The sequence below is a fragment of the Leguminivora glycinivorella genome, chromosome 12 (genome assembly GCF_023078275.1).
Source record: "Leguminivora glycinivorella isolate SPB_JAAS2020 chromosome 12, LegGlyc_1.1, whole genome shotgun sequence".
Classification (NCBI taxonomy): Eukaryota; Metazoa; Arthropoda; class Insecta; order Lepidoptera; family Tortricidae; genus Leguminivora; species Leguminivora glycinivorella.
Genome location: NC_062982.1, coordinates 6,680,004 through 6,698,006, shown reverse-complemented (window position 1 = coordinate 6,698,006; position 18,003 = coordinate 6,680,004). Strand labels below are relative to the sequence as shown.

Below are 18,003 nucleotides of genomic sequence, written 5' to 3'. Positions count from 1 at the left end.
CGATTATATGTTTATTGTTTAAATTCGGCACATCGTGTTACCGTAAACTTTTCGTTTCGTCATCATCGTAAGCAATATGATTAGCAATAAGGAACAATGTGTTGTGCCTCTGTTACATACATCATATTCAAAAACCTATTTGGGTTTGAAATTCTGTATAGCATCTCCTTTATGCCGCAGAACAGTTACTCACAAATAAGTTACGTTTGTGAAATGTTTATTTCAATATTTGTTTACTGTTTCAAAATAAATGTAAAAGTTTTTTATAAATCATAGTATTTTATTTACAAGACCGGCTTACTATACTAGTAAAACAAATGGATTTGTACTCCTATTAAAATCGACAAAATACCGTAAAAAAATACGAAACACAAAGGAATTATAAAATATTTATACAATGTTCCATTATAATTAAAGAAAAGAAAAAATAGGGTATATGCATGACCTACAAAAACTTACTACGAGCTTATAAAATATTCAAAATGTACAAATGAATGACAAAACACAAAATATAGCATTACCATCATTTCATTTCTTTATCAGACCTAGAATATCGAAGTCTTTCAAGTCCTCCCTTTTTTGCAATATCAGTCCCTTTTCATTGGCCAAATGTAGCACGGACAATAAGGCCAGGGGTACACTGAGCGACTCTCGCATGTTGGTGGACAGTTTGTTCGGTAGCTTGTTGTAGATGGTGGCGAAAGTGGTTTCCGTCACGTCTTCTTGTTCGCCTTGAGATTTTTCTGTCAACATCTTCCACGTGCAGTTTTTTAGTTGTTTCATGTCGACCTTTTTAGCTCGCATGGCATAGGGAATGAAGATTTTTGCGACCTGTAAAAATATACTTAAGTGAATATATCATATCAGTAGGAGCATCAGAGATTTAGCTATTTGAGCTCTACGACTACACCCTTAAGTACACGTTTAAATCCTACCATTGGCACATGGATAGTTATACATACACGTATAGACCATAATCCACATATACAGAATAGGATTATTGCATTGTCCGTTTGTTTTCTTCATCTTAATTGCCACGAAATAAGGTCCACTAATTGTTATGTATGTATGAGGCGATTCTGACAGGTTTAGTTACAGAGCTTCTCTTTCCTGAACCCAGGATAGAAAAGGTGCACCTACTTATAGAAAGGTAAAAAAAAGTACAATATCAATAGATGTCGCCAGTAGTAATCACAGAGAATTCTAAGAATTCTGAATACCTTTGTTGGCGGTTCCAGCATGTCCCCTATCTCCTCCGGCTCTGCCGCTTTCGCCTGCTCGTGAAGCTCGCCGGCCGCCATGCCGTCCTCATTGCCCCACTCATCGCCGTCCTGCCGAAGATATCATTGTTAAAGTGGATATATCAAAATGGCGGTAGTCCACATAGGACGAGTGAAATATGTTACATGCAAAAGAGCCAAGACTTTTAATTCTACTGCAAATACAACCAAACGAAGCTTGCATCATGAGATTTGGCTACCATTTGAACGCCACGCATACGCGCCATCGGGCACCTAGTGCATTAAGGTTATTGATATTGGGTGTAGCCACGTAAGTCAGTTGATGTCATTGGCGGTCAATGGATTAAACACGTAGTCAAAACTTCTCTGTGTTTCTGTCTTAAGGGGTGCCTGTAAAGTGCAAAGCGCCTTTTCAAGCTAGCGTTAGCCTAGTCCAGTAGTTTAGTCCTGTCTTGAGTGATTTTTCTGACTTCGCTTCAGTTCTACAATCACTCGTACCTGATTCTCGACAAACCGTCGCCAATAGTGTACAGGGCACCCCAAGGACCCTCCAAAATTAATGTAAAGAAGATTTTTTTTAATGTAATTTTTACCTGAGCGTTAGCGCAGTAGGAAGCGTCATTCTCATTGTTGTAATCATACGGTTTCTCATCGACGGGCTCGGGCTCCGGCGCGGGCGCACGGTTGCGCTCGAGTTCACGCTTGCGAAGCAGAAGTACGCTGCTTCGCAGGAAGAGCTTTCGGAAGTGGGACTCGTCTAGGCCTCTGTGGGAAATGGATTTGTATTAGATCAATTAATTCTCGTTAGTACTTGTCACGAATGGAATGAACAAAATGTTGATTGCTTGAGTGCACCTGTACTATACTTTCGTAACTGTCAAGAGCCAACATTTTATTGGTTAATCTGTCACATACGCACATTTGTCATTCACTCATTCGTTCTTTTCGCGCCAATTCTTGTGAATTGACCCGTAGAAGTTGCTAAATACAAAATTACAAATTATGTATGAGTTGACTTTTACCCTACATATTTTTAGGGTTCCGTAGTCAACTAGGAACCCTTATAGTTTCGCCATGTCTGTCTGTCCGTCCGTCCGTCCGTCCGTCCGTCCGTCCGCGGATAATCTCAGTAACCGTAAGCACTAGAAAGCTGAAATTTGGTACCAATATGTATATCAATCACGCCAACAAAGTGCAAAAATAAAAAATGGAAAAAAATGTTTTATTAGGGTACCCCCCCTACATGTAAAGTGGGGGCTGTTTTTTTTTTCATTCCAACCCCAACGTGTGATATATTGTTGGATAGGTATTAAAAAATGAATAAGGGTTTACTAAGATCGTTTTTTGATAATATTAATATTTTCGGAAATAATCGCTCCTAAAGGAAAAAAAAGTGCGTCCCCCCCCTCTAACTTTCGAACCATATGTTTAAAAAATATGAAAAAAATCACAAAAGTAGAACTTTATAAGTGTGCTACTCTGCGGCGGCGCCACCATAATGAAATTCAACTAATTATATGTTAAAATGATGTTCGTAAGACGTACAGTATGTACGTATAATGTTATGACTGTACCTATAGCGGGAAACGAAATAATGGGCTTTTATTGTGGCGCCGCCAGGGAGCATACTCTGCAGCGGCGCCACTCAGTTCTCATAGATAGAAATGACATCATCTACTTTTTTCTCATGGAAATTGATGTACCAATGCTGTTTATTATGTACGTATTGAAAAAATCACTATAACTTAGTAAATTTATGTACTTTCAGTAATTCCGCATTCCGCCTGAACGGTATGAGCTAGTATGTAAGGAGGTGTGTCTACGGGTAAGCGAGAGGGAGATATGTTCCTTCCCGCTCGCTCCCGCGCTCGGCGCGTTTCGTTCTAGGTTTCAATAATTATTATTAAATTTATGCCCCTGTGCACTTTGCTTTTCACTTCGATTGCGAGGAATTAATTATATTTTTCTCGGCAATTTACACCACGAAATTGTCGTAAAGCGAAAGAACATAATAGGTACATAAGATAAATTCCCGCCAACTTTTTTTTCAACATGTGATCAGAGTTTCAGACGCTTGGTTTTTTGCCAAGTCAAACATTTTTTAAACGATAAGTAATCAAATCCTATTTTATTTTATTTACTTAATTTAATGACAGAAAATACGGAATTCTAATAAATTATAGCAAAAATAAAAGAACCTATCAAAGTTTTAAAGATAAAAATATAAAAGATAAAAGACATTTATTCATGACGATCACATAACATGTACGGACATGTACAGACATCAAACATAAAATGGCAAAGAAAAAAATGACATAAAACTGTTCATCACGAAATGGACCCAAATCAGCATGATGCCATGTAGCCATTTCTGTATAAGTATAACAAATAAATTTCGTTTTCACTTCTCATGCTCGAAAAGTGCACCTTTATGTAGTGCGAAGACGACATAAAATCGCATTTTATATTCTAGAGCATAAAGTAGGTACAATTTTCTTCTAAGGCCGGCAACAGACAGTCTTAAAATTCATAATCTTAAAAAACAAGAGTGTGTGTGGACAGTCGCGAAATTATATGTAACTCCGTGCACTCGATCTGATTTTTGTACTGATTATGACTTTATCAAATTATGAATTTGAAGACTGTCTGTTGCCGTGCCGGCCTAAGACTAAGGTAATCGGTCTCAAGAGACAAACAGTTAAAACATATTGCACGCAATAAAATGTCATAACATTATACGTACAGTCAGCAGCAGATATACCTGAGCGGGCAGGGTGTCCAAGAAAACCTATACTCTTCAATCGTCACAAAAATAGTGACTTCTAAGTTGTCATTTTCACGTAGGCTTTCAGTTCGTCACATATATCTTAACACCTGAGTTTTTCTTTAACACATACACTCTTCTTTAATCACAATGACAATAACGGTTAGAATGTCAGTGGTAACTAAGCAGTCGAATACAAGCCGCTGTCATTAATACCTACACGCCCTGTCAATCACGCACGTCAGCAGCCAGGGTGCCACCAGTTGCTAAGCAGTTGTTATTTCAGTGGTAACTAAGCATCAACATTTTATGTGATTAACCAAAAAATACTGCAGCCGTTTATTAGCTGCTGCGGTATGCTAGCGAGTTGATGAAATAATTTTAATTGAGCGTAGTGCGTGTATATTGCGTAATATAATTATTTATTTATTTTCGAGCTCGTGGACGATAGCCTAGTTGCTTATGATCCAACTTAATTTAAAAAAATCCCAAAATGTCAAAATTGACAAATTATATGATAAATATTTTTACATATTATTTTACAATTTTCATCAATCGCCGTATTCTTTAATAAAAACGGTTCACAATAGTTATTGTGCTGTAAATAGCAATATTTCGAATATTTATTTATTTATTGCTTTCCAGAAGTTAGTTGAAAATTGCAGGAAATCAAGAAATAGATAGTTGCAGTCAAAAGAAAGTAAGGACAAAGCCTTATTTAAATAATGTATTTTATAGTAATCTAAATCAAAATGCAATTTGAATTATCTCTTTTCGTTTCTGTTTCAGTATTGATAGCTCGCCAAGGCACCGAAAACTAAATGCAGTGATAATTTTATTGGTGACAAAAAGTGAAAGGAATAGTTCCCGTCATAGTTATCAACAAACAATATTTCCTATAATCTTCACAAAACATTAAACTATTTGCCATAATGCATACTTTGCAATTGGCAGGAGGTACCAATGCTTAGCATAATCAAGAAACTTTTCAAAGAATTTGATGAATAAAATTGGCCTATAAATTTATTGTTTTATTCCCCATTAAGAATATACGATACTTTAAAAAATCCAAGCTGAGTGTGGGATTAAGTAATGCTCGATAAATTAGCCGTAAATCGTTTGACAACTTTTGTCTCATTCTGATCATAGTTCCATCTGAATCTGTCGTGCTGATGTATATGTAAGGTACAGCGGGGCAAATTTCGACTGGGGGCAATTGTAACTGATCCATTTTTTATTATTACACTATGATGTTGAGCTCTACATGTATCCACTTGTTAAGAATCTCATAACTTCACAAATTATTGATATAATTATTGTAAGGCAGTGTTAAATATCTCATAATTTTACCCAAAGATTGATATATTGTTGTAAGTTGGCAACCCGAACGGCGGGCTGTCAGTTAGTTTTTTCGCGTGAATAAGTGAACTTTGTTTCTGTGACGCTTCGTAAAATAATAATAAATAGCACGAAGAACCCGCTTTGGAGTATTAATTATTATGTCGGTAAAACACTGAAGACGCCTACCATATAATAACCGATGGACACTCTATTTAATAATGCAAACATTGTAAAACATGGACCAGTTACATTAACCCCTCAGTCGAGATTTGTCCCGCTGTACCTTAGCTGTTTGTGGTAAAACATTTTTAAACTAATAAAAATAAAATAATCTGAAAGTAATACTTCCGTCTTAGTGCGTTTTCACATTATCCGATCCGATATCGAATGTAGGACCGATACCGATATATTTCAGCCGTATATTTAAGCCATACATCTGATATCGGTAATATTTTACGTAGCATATTTTGCCTATTCTGGAATGTACGTTCAAGATAATTTAGAATTATCGTTAAAACTTATGCAAAAAAAAAAAACTCAAAACAAATAAAAAAACAAATAAAATAAAAATAAAACCCAAAAAACTATTATCTTTACGCGTGTCTCCGCCGAGACTTGAACCAGTGACCTCAGGATTGAAAAGCAAACGAACTTTAAATGAGGCCATAACGTGCCTTGACAACTGTCCCGAAATTCGGCATCATTTAGCTTTCTCTATGTGTCAGGCGTTTCGATGTTCATGCTGAAAAGTAAATTAAATACTTACGTTAGTAAATTGCACCTGTCAAATTATTGAAGAGAAAAACGTGAGACGGATGTATGGGATGACAAGACTGCACTGCTTTCGATGGCTGTCAAAACGCTTGCCCGGAACTATTATTCATTCAATATTTGGCCATATTTGTATGCGCTAAACGTCTATTTTGCCAGATTGTGCAGGTATATTTGACACGTTAACCGCTTAGATACCAATGGTTTTTTGACAGCTCAGGTAAGAATGACTTGTTGTAAGTATAGCAATTAATGAATAGCGACTGTTAAGATATTTGTGCCATGCTGAGCGCTCACAAATAAATGCTACCATGACAGTCAACAACTTTTTGACAATTTAAACGCTAACCGCTCTTTGAGCACCCTGGGTGTATAGGAACTTCTGCTGCTGACTGTACGTCTTACGAACATCATTTTAACATATAATTAGTTGAATTTCATTATGGTGGCGCCGCCGCAGAGTAGCACACCTTTATAAAGACTTTCTAGGAAAATTGTTTTCAACTTGATAGGTTTAGTAGGTTTTGAGAAAAATACGGAAAACTACGGAACCCTACACTGAGCGTGGCCCGACACGCTCTTGGCCGGTTTTTTTTTGTTTAGTTTGACAACGTAAAATTCACTTAAGAATGCTGATGAGGCGACTACTTGCTCTATTCATGTTTAAGACAAGATCAATGTTGGACAGGAAGACGTCACTCACTCAAGAATTAAGTTATTATTAAAATTAAAAAAAAAAAAAACACCAAACTGCGACATAGTAGACCGATTTTCATGAAACATGGCTAAGAACACTCCCGACTAACTCAGCTTTCAAACAAAAAAAACTAAATCGAAATCAGTTCATCCGTTCGGGAGATACGATGCCACAGACAGACAGACACACGCCCCGTCGTTTTTGCGTCGGGGGTTAAAAAATAATTGAGTGAAAAATTAAGTGCATCTCACCTATCGATGGGCATTTTGAAGTTAGCTTCATTCCATGTATGTCCCGTAGCTAGTGTTTTCCTACTAATCATAATCTTCGCTGGCTGAGCAGGTTCGTATTCCCCTGTAGGTTCAGCGCGGCAGTCGAAAGCGAGTCCCATGCCAGGAAAGTCTAGTTGTCGTTTCGTGCGTGTAGGCTTTTTGGTGTCGAGCGTGCGGCCGGCGGTGGTTTGGGTGCGTTCGGAGACTAGGAGAAAAGATTTATGATTAGTATAATAATATCTTGTGAAGTTTAAAGTAACCATACAATAGGAGCTCCTATGCTCGAATGCTGAATTAAGGGGGCTGGGGCCGTGGGCACATCTCGGACACTAGCGATCAAATATATGAAAGAGGCGCGTTCCTAGCACACATTCTCAGCTCGTGTAGGTGAACGCGTACCATGCTTGTATGAGTGAATTATGACAGGTCGACTGTTCGCGTTTTTGACAGGCGGTAACTGTGAGGTAACCGAGAGGGGGTGGGCGGCGCTTTCAGCAGGGAGCAGGAGTGGACATACTGTACGATAGTACTCTTTATTATATTGTGCCGTGGGACAAGTGGACAACTAATAGTTCAGTAATGTGATGTGTTGTCACGGGGGGCGTGAACATTTCCTTTCAGGCAACAAGGTGTCTAAAAAAACTTGGGAACCCCTGTTCTAATGGTAAAAAAACGAAATACACGGTGCTCGTGAGCATTGCGAGAGGTTTTAAGAAAGACTTTTTTTTAAATACAGTCACTCCGCGATTATATCGTCGCGCTACAAGTACATGACGGCGGCCGCTAACTCGCGGCCCATTCAGTGGTGACGACCTTCGCACGGCGCTATAAAATTCAATGTCGGCTGTTCGCGTGCGGTCCGTTTGTTAGTGCAGGTAAGAATTTAGTATGGCGGCATTTTCTGAACATCAAATGGGTGAGCCTTCTTGTACTTATTATGTATTCTGTGATACAGATAAGGAAATTTTGCCAAAAAAATTTGTCATTTTTTTCCCTAAAAACTTCATTTTTGAAAGGTTTTGACATTTTATTTTTGACATCTATCAATGAGGATAGTGAGAATATTCTCCATAATGGCATCATCGTCGTTCAAAAAGCCTATTGTAGTGAGTAACAATGCCAAAATCCAGAAAAGTATGTATGACATCTTAATCTTCAAATGGGATCACGAATAAGGTCAGTGTGGAAAAGACCGTCTACTGAATATATCTCTTGTATTTATATATCTATCACTTCTTACATCTCCGAAGGTATACCAGTTTTTCATTCTTAGTCCATTGGTCTTCAATAGATATCCCTAGGACGAACACTAGTTAACAAAAAACTTGATTCGTGTTTCGAACGCGACCATCGAGTTCAACAAGGTTACGCAAAAAATTAATATAAAATAGAAGCAGTATGAATATTTGTGTATTATGTATGTAACGTGTTAATTTAATAATAGTTCTTCCTGTCTAGTACAATTAATGCTCTTAAAACGCGTTCAATTTATTGTTTTACGTCCTGAAATATGTAACTTCGAAATTGTGCCTAATCGGAAAGACCGGCATATATGAGTAAGGCACATTTTTTAGGCTTAATGGGAAAGAAGTCGAGCTTAAACGGGTGTTGTAGGTTAATTTTAATTATAAGTTTCGGCTTTGCTTTTGTCTGGACCTGAAAAAAGAAGGGTATCAACCTCATTTACGGGACATATGACGGTCTTGTCTTATAAATAGAAAAATGCTGATATGTTGAAAATATCAACGTTATTTGTTTTAATATCTATCACATTACTCGCTATTATTACAGAATATAACAATGAACATGATTTTGATACTTATTTCCATATGAAATTACGCAACAACGAGCACTAGACGGTATTTCCGTACTCAGCGCGTGGGGACGGTCAACCCGCCGAGCCTTAAAAAAAGTGAGTTTTATCACATAAGTTTACTTTAATTCACCAAAGTATTATAAAAGCTGTGTAGAATATAAAATTTTCTAGCCCATAGGACCATGCGGATCACTATTCACTCCAGACTACTTTAATAGTCTAGTTTTATCCACTCAAACTTTATTTCAGATTAAGTATGCCGGTCTTGCCCGCACTGACCTTATAATGCTGTCAAAATCTCTCGCTATTCTCACGAGCACCGTGTATTTCTATACAGTGTAGAATAGAATGCATTTATTCGTTAATGTACACACAAAAAAAGGAACATGTTACAAATAAGAAGACATAAACAAGAAGGAGGTGCACCGAAATGGTCTAATCTCAGCATATCACTGGCGACTTCCAGCGCTGATCTTCCAATCAGACGATAGTAAAGTGTAGTGTCTTACCTCTGTTGTTCTTGAGCCGCCAGTGGCGGGGGCCGGCCCAGGCGCCGACGACGGCGCCGCAGTACGAGTACTCGAGGCGCGAGTCGGGCGCCGCGCCGGGCCGCATGTCCGTGAGCCGCGGCGGCGGCGCGGGCGCACCGCGCGCCGTGCACGCCGCCGTGAACACGTCGTGCTCCGAGTCAGACTCGATGCCGCCGAGGGGCTCGTCGTCTGCCAAACGAGACTTAGGGCCTATTTAGACGGTACGAGAACTCGCATACGAATTTTATTACATTGCGGTATTTAATGGCTGTGCAAAAGTGTATGTAACCTCAACAGCCGCAATGTAACTGACAAACTCATTACGAGTTGGCACGTGTCTAAATCAGGTCTTACGACTACAACTTGATCGATTAGGTTTTGACAGGCTTTTTATAGCCTGACGCTCGGGAGAGTTTTCGCTACAACCGCCGCGTAACGATACTGACAAACTTATTACGAGTCAAGTGTACAGTCAAGGACACAGCTGTGAATAAATCAAAGTGCCAAAGATTCAATAAATGCACAAATAGTTCTGTATTTTGTTTTTTTTATTTTTGTGAGAATGAGAACCCCCACTCCTTTAGCCTTCAAGTATTGATAATCATTTTACGCGTCGATTGTTTCGAACCTGCAGTCCTGCTAGAGAATGCTACTTGGATAATGAACAAAATTATACAATTTTAATAGCCACTTACTCACAAAATATGAAACTGGCCAAAAAGTTTTTCGTTTTCAGAAATTAGCACAACTTACCGAAAAGATCATTGTGGACTTCTTCTTGAGGCACTGGTTCGACTTCGGCATTCACGTCGAAGGCGAGCGCCTGCTGCGACAGGTTCAACCGGTTGTTGTCTTCCACCCAGTTGTTAACGCGCACATCCCTAAGACAACACCATAGTATGATAGTAGAAGATTGTAGAAGTTATATACGAAAATGTTTGGTGCCAGAGGTATAAAACACGAGTTGATTAGAGAAAATAATAGACCGTAATTTTGACCAATAGCCGGGGTCCACTCTGAACGAGCAGCCTTGCGAGAACTACAGCTGACTGAGGGCCGGCCGCCATCTTGCCGAGCAAATTGTTCCAGAGGCAAATGTGCCCGCATGAGGATATCTTGCGAGTGAGAGGCAGAAAAACTTTCAAAACTCACGTGTCCTCGGTCTCTGGATCCCAATTACTAATTGAGAAGCCGGTGAAAGGCTCACATATGTGGTCATCATCAGTAAAGGCTGGCAGCATCTTGGCTGCAAGGGTTATCTGCTCACTCAGGTCCAGGTCTTCGGGGATGTTCTCTTTGATGGGCTCAAGGAAGCGCTCATCAGTTCTGAAGCAAAAATAATGTTAAGAGTAGGTGAGCATTTCTTTTTTTTTTGCCAATAAAAAAATTTTGATTGTTTTAGGAAATTTTAGGTCAATTGTACTCAGAATCATGAGTACTTTCAATCTCACTGAACCTAGAGAAAAAATTGTCCCGGAATTTCCATATATTTTCTAGTTTTTCCTTTTTTTACCCCATACAAAAATACGGAAAATGGTAACAAAATAAGAAAAAATCGTATGGGACAATTTTTTCCGAACTACTAGGATTGAAAAAGCTAGTAATCAAAAAACGATTAGTAAAATAGCATTTTTTTTTACCTATCAAAATATATCACACTTCATAAAAGTGGCAAAAAAAAAAAATATTAGAAATGCTCAGGTAGTAATAAAACTTTTTTTCCATTTTTTATTTTTGCCTTTGGGCGTGATTGACTGAACAGGTACAAATCGCTTTCTGGGCAAGCTCATTCCATCGTACGCCAAGTCTGCTTTTGGCTAGTCTGTGGCCAATAATTAGCCCATTTATAATAATAAAAAAAGTCTAATAGGTTTAGCATATAAATATGACATTTCTGCTATTAGTAACCACAGATATATTTTATTTGTCTCTCTCAAATGGGGTCAAACTCTTTCTTGGAAGTTTTGTGGAAGAAACTAGAGTAAAACTAATTATAAATAAGGCCATCTAAAAATATTGGTAGTTGTCAAGACTCATTAAAAATAATTCCCATTGAGATACAGTTGCGGTGCTCCTATGCTAAGCCAATGTATGAAGAAAATCAATAGTTAAATTTTTACCTTAAAATAAGACCCAACGTCTTATCGTGTATGGGTAGAGTTGCGTTGAAGGCTCTATTAGAAGACGTGATATCCCCAGCTGTGGCTGCTAATCTTTCGAAAAATGGATCTGTAATACAAATTAATTGTTAAACACAGGAAATACGACGACGGAAGACGTGGTCTCAGCACAAAATGTGAATCAGTTTAAAAATAGACTAGACAAGCACATCACATCTACAACTCGGCTATGATTACTGTCACAATGATCACTGGATACAGGCTATATCAGTTCTTTAACTGCCTGCCTGCTTATTAAATAATAATAATAAATAGTTATTTGTTATACAAGGGGGCAAAGTTGTATTTTAACGCCGAGTGTGGAATTGAAAAACGAGCAAGTGAAAGGATTCTATAGTTGAACCACGAGCGAAGCGAGCGAGAGTTGGAGAATAGAATCCTAAACTTGCGAGTTTTTTAACACACGAGAAGTAAAATACATTTGCACCCGAGTGTAACACAAAACTTTTCCCCTCACTGTAGCGAGGAAACTACAACGCAAAAAATGCGTTTATCACTGCTTCCAGTAGTTCCACAGGTGGTAAATCATCTTTATTACTAGATTCACCTTCTTTTATCATTTTTAGGGTTCCGTAGTCAACTAGGAACCCTTATAGTTTCGCCATGTCTGTCTGTCCGTCCGTCCGTCCGTCCGTCCGCGGATAATCTCAGTAACCGTTAGCACTAGAAAGCTGAAATTTGGTACCAATATGTATATCAATCACGCCAACAAAGTGCAAAAATAAAAAATGGAAAAAAATGTTTTATTAGGGTACCCCCCCTACATGTAAAGTGGGGGCTGATATTTTTTTTCATTCTAACCCCAACGTGTGATATATTGTTGGATAGGTATTTTAAAATGAATAGGGGTTTACTAAGATCTTTTTTTGATAATATTAATATTTTCGGAAATAATCGCTCCTAAAGGAAAAAAAGTGCGTCCCCCCCCCCTCTAACTTTTGAACCATATGGATAAAAAATATGAAAAAAATCACAAAGTAAGAACTTTATAAAGACTTTCTAGGAAAATTGTTTTGAACTTGATAGGTTTAGTAGTTTTTGAGAAAAATACGGAAAACTACGGAACCCTACACTGAGCGTGGCCCGACACGCTCTTGGCCGGTTTTTATCAATTTTAAAGCAGTTAATTTGACTTTATTCAAGGTCAAATTACTTAACCCACTTGTGGATAAAATGCGTTTTTACCCGCTGGAATTAAAGGACAAAACACGTGTTTCCGAGCTAGTGAGGGGAAAAAAATATTCTTTAATAGTTGGGTCCACACAGAGCGAGACACGACATGTCGCGAGGCAAGTTCCTAGCGCGGCAATCGTGACATGTAGTATAGACGTACCTCGGCCGAGGCAACGAGTGCGTTTTACTCGGTCAAACAACCTGCCTCGGACGCACGTCTACATTGGGCATTTGCCGCGCTAGCACATTGCGTCGCGACGTGCCTTGCTGTGTGAACCTGGTTCCAACAGAGCTAATAGTTTGAAATGTTTTTATGTTTCACTTTGATATTTTCCACTTAATCAAATCTGATAGTTAAGCGCTGGTGGCCTAGCGGTAAGAGCGTGCGACTTACGATCCGGAGGTCGCGGGTTCGAACCCGGGCTCGTATCAATGAGTTTTTCGAAACTTATGTGCGAAATGTCATTTGATATTTGCCAGTCGCTTTTCGGTAAGATTTCGGTAAGAAGGAAAACATCGTGAGGAAACCGGACTAATTCCAGTAAGGCCTAGTTACCCTTCGGGTTGGAAGGTCAGATGGCAGTCGCTTTCGTAAAACTAGTGCCTACGCCAAATCTTGGGATTACTTGTCAAAGCGGACCCCAGGCTCCCAAGAGCCGTGGCAAATGCTGGGATAACGCAAATAGGATGATGAATCAAATCTGATAGTTGGATTTACAAATTTTTCTTTCATGGGTTTCAATTTTTTTGAGATAATTACAAGAGTATGTGAACTGAACAAACCTATGCAGTCATTAGCTTCAAAGTCTCCATTAAACACCTCCGGGTTAGGAGCAATGGCTCCCTTGGCCCGCTTCTTCTTCTTTTTAGTGGGTGCCGCATTGTCACCGTCCACTGCACCCTCGTCTTGCGTGCAGCCGTCATCATCTTTCTTGCCACGTTTAGACTGTTGGTAAAAAGAGTTATATTTTTAACCCCCGACGCAAAAACGACAGGGTGTTATAAATTTGACGTGTCTGTCTGTCTGTTTGTCTGTCTGTCTGTGTGTGTGTCTGTCTGTGGCATCGTAGCTCCCGAATGGATGAACCGATTTAGATGTAGTTTTTTTTTGTTTGTCGGGAGTGTTCTTAGCCACGTTTCATGAAAATCGGACCATTATGTCGCGGTCGGGGGTTTTTTCAAAATTTTAATTTTTTTATTAGGTCTTTCTTGGAAAATAGTGCCATGAAATATATCAATGAACACCTACCAACCAAGAAAATGAACAGTTTAGGTGAGAAGATGAAATAAAAATAACAGTGGGACCATTTTGGAGAAGAGTGACTATGGACAGGACTTTTTTAGGGTTCCGTACCTCAAAAGGAAAAAACGGAACCCTTATAGGATCAGGCCCTTTTTCTCACGCGTTATTGAAATTTATATCAATTACTCAGGTCTACTGTCCCTTGAAGCTGTGAAAAAATCAAACTTCTAAGCCAACGCAATCAAAAGATACAGCCGTTTATGCCGCAAATTTTCGGTGCTTCCCGTGAACTCAGAATCTTGAAATTTGGTACGAAGCAACGTCTTATAGCATAGATAAAGGAAAAATTACGAAAACCATAAATTTTTAGTTACATCACATAATATTTTTTTTTTAATAATTGTAAACCTTGCAGGTTTGTACGGAACCCTCGGTGCGCGAGTCCGACTCGCACTTGGCCGGTTTTTTTTACAGAGTGGGAGTGCAGTTGCGCACGCTGTGTGGGACTCGCCGTTGCTTTCCCTTCTCCTGGCGGGAAGGGGAGAAATGGCCCTACCCACTAAACCCACTCCGGCGTTTCTTTCCGTTGTGAGAGCGCACTGGGTTCGGAATGTTTCACTTCACCACTGTCTATGGACAGAACTAGAGGGGGCCTTTGTCAGGAGTCAAACTGTGTTATGAGCGATAATCTAATGGCATACATATGTAGAATATTTCAATGTTAAAAATAAGGGTACAAAGTCTTAGTCATAAAGGCTATTTTATTAAATATAACTGTCAATAGTCTTCCAATGCAATTCTTAAATAAAATAAATCTTATAAATTAAAAAAATATAATTATTAGAGATGGGCCGAATATTCGGTAAATATTCGGTATTCGGCATATTCGGCAAGTTTTTCAATGTTCGTATTCGGCCGAATAGTTCGGTTGCGTTGCCGAATATTTACCGAATAAACAAAGTAAATAACTATTTTAATGAAGATCTTACGTATTCCATTGGATAATAAGCTCCTAGTTTAGCAGCTTTTCAAGGAACTGCTTAAAAGAGAGAAACCTATGCGTCAAAATATACTTAAATACATTTGTTTTGTAAAAAAAGTTAAAAAACCGTAGTTTAAGAGTTGAGTTCAGAGTTGTTTTAACTAAGTTTCAATTATCCACTAAATCATAAAAACATAGTTGTAGTAACATATGTAACCTTTATCAATCATTTAATAGTTTTAATGAACATCCTCTTTAAAAATATGGCGTAACCGAATATTCGGCCGAATGTTCGATTCGGTAAGAGCTGAACCGAATGTTCGGCCGAATATTCGTATTCGGCAAAGTCCATATTCGGCCCATCTCTAATAATTATTAAATAAAATAATTTGATTTGTTCCCTAGTTGTAAAATAAATCTTACCTGAGCAGCCTTGCTCAATCCCCCTGCCATTTTCAGAACATCATAATGCACAGCGTCCACCCTGAATGAGTATATCCTGGCAGATGCGTCCACGACGGTTGACGCTGTCTGTAGGTTGTCCATACGGGAGTCATGCTTGCGCAGCATGGATGTCATGAAGTCAATAAGCTGCAGGTTCCATGCATTGTCCTTGTTTATTTTCTAAAAGCAGAAATGATTTCAAAATATATTATATTCAGGGTTCGATGATATATAGAATACAGAATACAGAATTTATTGATAAAATAAAAGTACATTTTACAAGTCAAAAATAATATACAAAATTTACAATAATTTACACAATTAAAATTTAAATATCATTAATATAACACAATTATTTGCTTTTTTTTTTTAGTGCAATTTTGGGTCAACGATCTTTTATATCCGATATATATCCAGCGGGGTTTGATGATATATATCAATGGATATAAATATCCGATATTCATTTATTTAAGCTTTATTGCACAAAATATACAAAAATGTACAAGTAGCGGACTTAATGCCAAAAGGCATTCTCTACCAGTCAACCATAGGGCCAAACAGAGATTCAATACAAATGCAGAGAAAACAAAAAGGTGATTTACTAAGAAGAAAAGCAAACTATTTATATACATATACAGCTTATACTACACATACTTTTACATAAATAGATATTTATGATAAATATATTAAATATTACATATAATACATACAATGAAATACATATAATATTGATGGATTTTATTCGAATTCTTGTTTTAGCAAGTGCTTGCGTAACAAACGCTTAAATGAAAACTTACTTGGAGCTTGTCTGATATTCAACGGGAGTGAATTCCAAAGGCAACTAGCCTGAACTCATCTGAATATTTATCATTTGTTTATAAATATTGCAATACAAAAATGGTTTTAAAAAATGTAACATTGTTAAAAATAGAGTTATTTTGTGTTTGTTACTGTTTTTCTACTAAAATTTATGTTTTTCAGTAGAATTTTCCTTATCTGAAGTTGTATTCATAAATAATGCAACAAAATAGTACCTATGTACTATGCCTTCCATACAAAATGGATATATATCAAAGTTGATATATATGATAAATATCCGATATTTTGATATTTACTATAAATATCGGATATTTTCGAACCCTGGTTATATTAACTTTGCTACTATGTAGTCTTTCTGCTGTAGTAGATAGCAAAAAAGTATTGCCACTAAATAATCAATCGTGTTGTAGCGGCTTGGAACCGTTTACCGGATAGTGTTGTTACTGCTCCCTCAGTGAATGTGTTTAAAAACAGACTAGACAAGTGGCTTTTAAATAATAAGATAGTGACATGACTTTGCTAACTATAAATCATGCGACATTGCGTGACATATAGGCTCATCAACTGAATAGCTGCTTGCCTATAATTGAATAATAATAATAAATATTCATTTCGCCGAATAGTCTTTTGCAGTAAATTTCATATAGGTTACCTATATCAAATATCCCATTACAGATTAATTTTGCTTTACTGTAATGGTAGAGATTATGAGAGAGTTGATTAGAAATTGTATCATGTCACTGTAACCATGAGAAGTGTAACATACAATAACATATTAATCCAACTTTTTTTTTTTTTTTTTTATATATCCAAGCTATACGGTCCGCCTGATGTAAAGCTCACATTTTCGCCTGCAACTCAAACAGTGTCACATGCGCGTTGCCACCCCATTAGAAAGCTACTCTTATATCCAAGCTACTCACATTTTCGGCATACAGCTTGAGACACCCCTGAAAATGCTCTTTCTGTGGTGATGAGGACATGGTATCTCGTGGCCGGCGTGGAGAATGTGGTGTGGAAGTGGCAATCGCTCGCTCGGATGCCACCAGAGACGAACGCTCAGCATCATCGTCGTTTCGCTCTGAAATGTTGATCAATAGGAACATCTTTCTCGTCTACAACATTTAACTACAATTAAGCTGTCTTCGTCCAAATGCTAGCATAGAAATCATATAAAAACATCACAAACCTCATCCCGAGGGTTGGTTGCTCGAGTTTGAGGAATCAAACTCCGCCGCTTCAATGAGCTTGTACCACTACTCCCGCTAAGACTTTTTCTCAGCCGCACCAAGTCTGGTGTCGATGTTATAGGGTTTTCCACCATCATGCTGCATAGATATTCTAAAAGCCAAGGTACCTTATACACGGTACTGTTTAATTCCTTCAAATATAATTATAAGATATTTATTTAATATCCGTAAATTAAATCTCAACGGACGCAACAGATACAAACAGAACAGACGCTTTTTTTTTAATCAGTCCTGTCAAACTAATTTATTAGGACTGTGGCAAGAAACGTTCAGCCACAATATGACTTTCTTTGTTATAATATTTATAATCTTCTTGATTTTACATTGTACGACATATTATGAATTAATACAATTTATTTCAGTACATTTTAAATAAATAAAGATTTGATGAATGTAAAACAGAAAATTATGACGCCATCAGTATTGAAATCTGTTAGTTTCGTTCGGACCGTATTTGTCACCACTAAATCAAATATTTAG

General features: G+C 37.8%; 1 protein-coding gene across 1 annotated transcript; it reads right to left on the bottom strand.

Annotated features, from left to right (window-relative positions):
- Positions 1–267: 267 nt before the first annotated feature.
- On the bottom strand, positions 268–17,700 carry LOC125232227 (condensin complex subunit 2). Its single transcript, XM_048137868.1, has 12 exons — positions 17,462–17,700; positions 17,197–17,354; positions 15,434–15,634; positions 13,569–13,731; positions 11,553–11,661; positions 10,585–10,758; positions 10,186–10,313; positions 9,412–9,621; positions 7,066–7,291; positions 1,835–2,006; positions 1,221–1,331; positions 268–831 (listed from the first exon to the last, which is right to left on the bottom strand). The coding sequence occupies exons 1-12, from the start codon at positions 17,598–17,600 to the stop codon at positions 529–531; spliced, it is 2,094 nt and encodes a 697-aa protein (XP_047993825.1). The 5' UTR covers positions 17,601–17,700; the 3' UTR covers positions 268–528.
- Between the last annotated feature and the right edge of the window lie 303 nt (positions 17,701–18,003).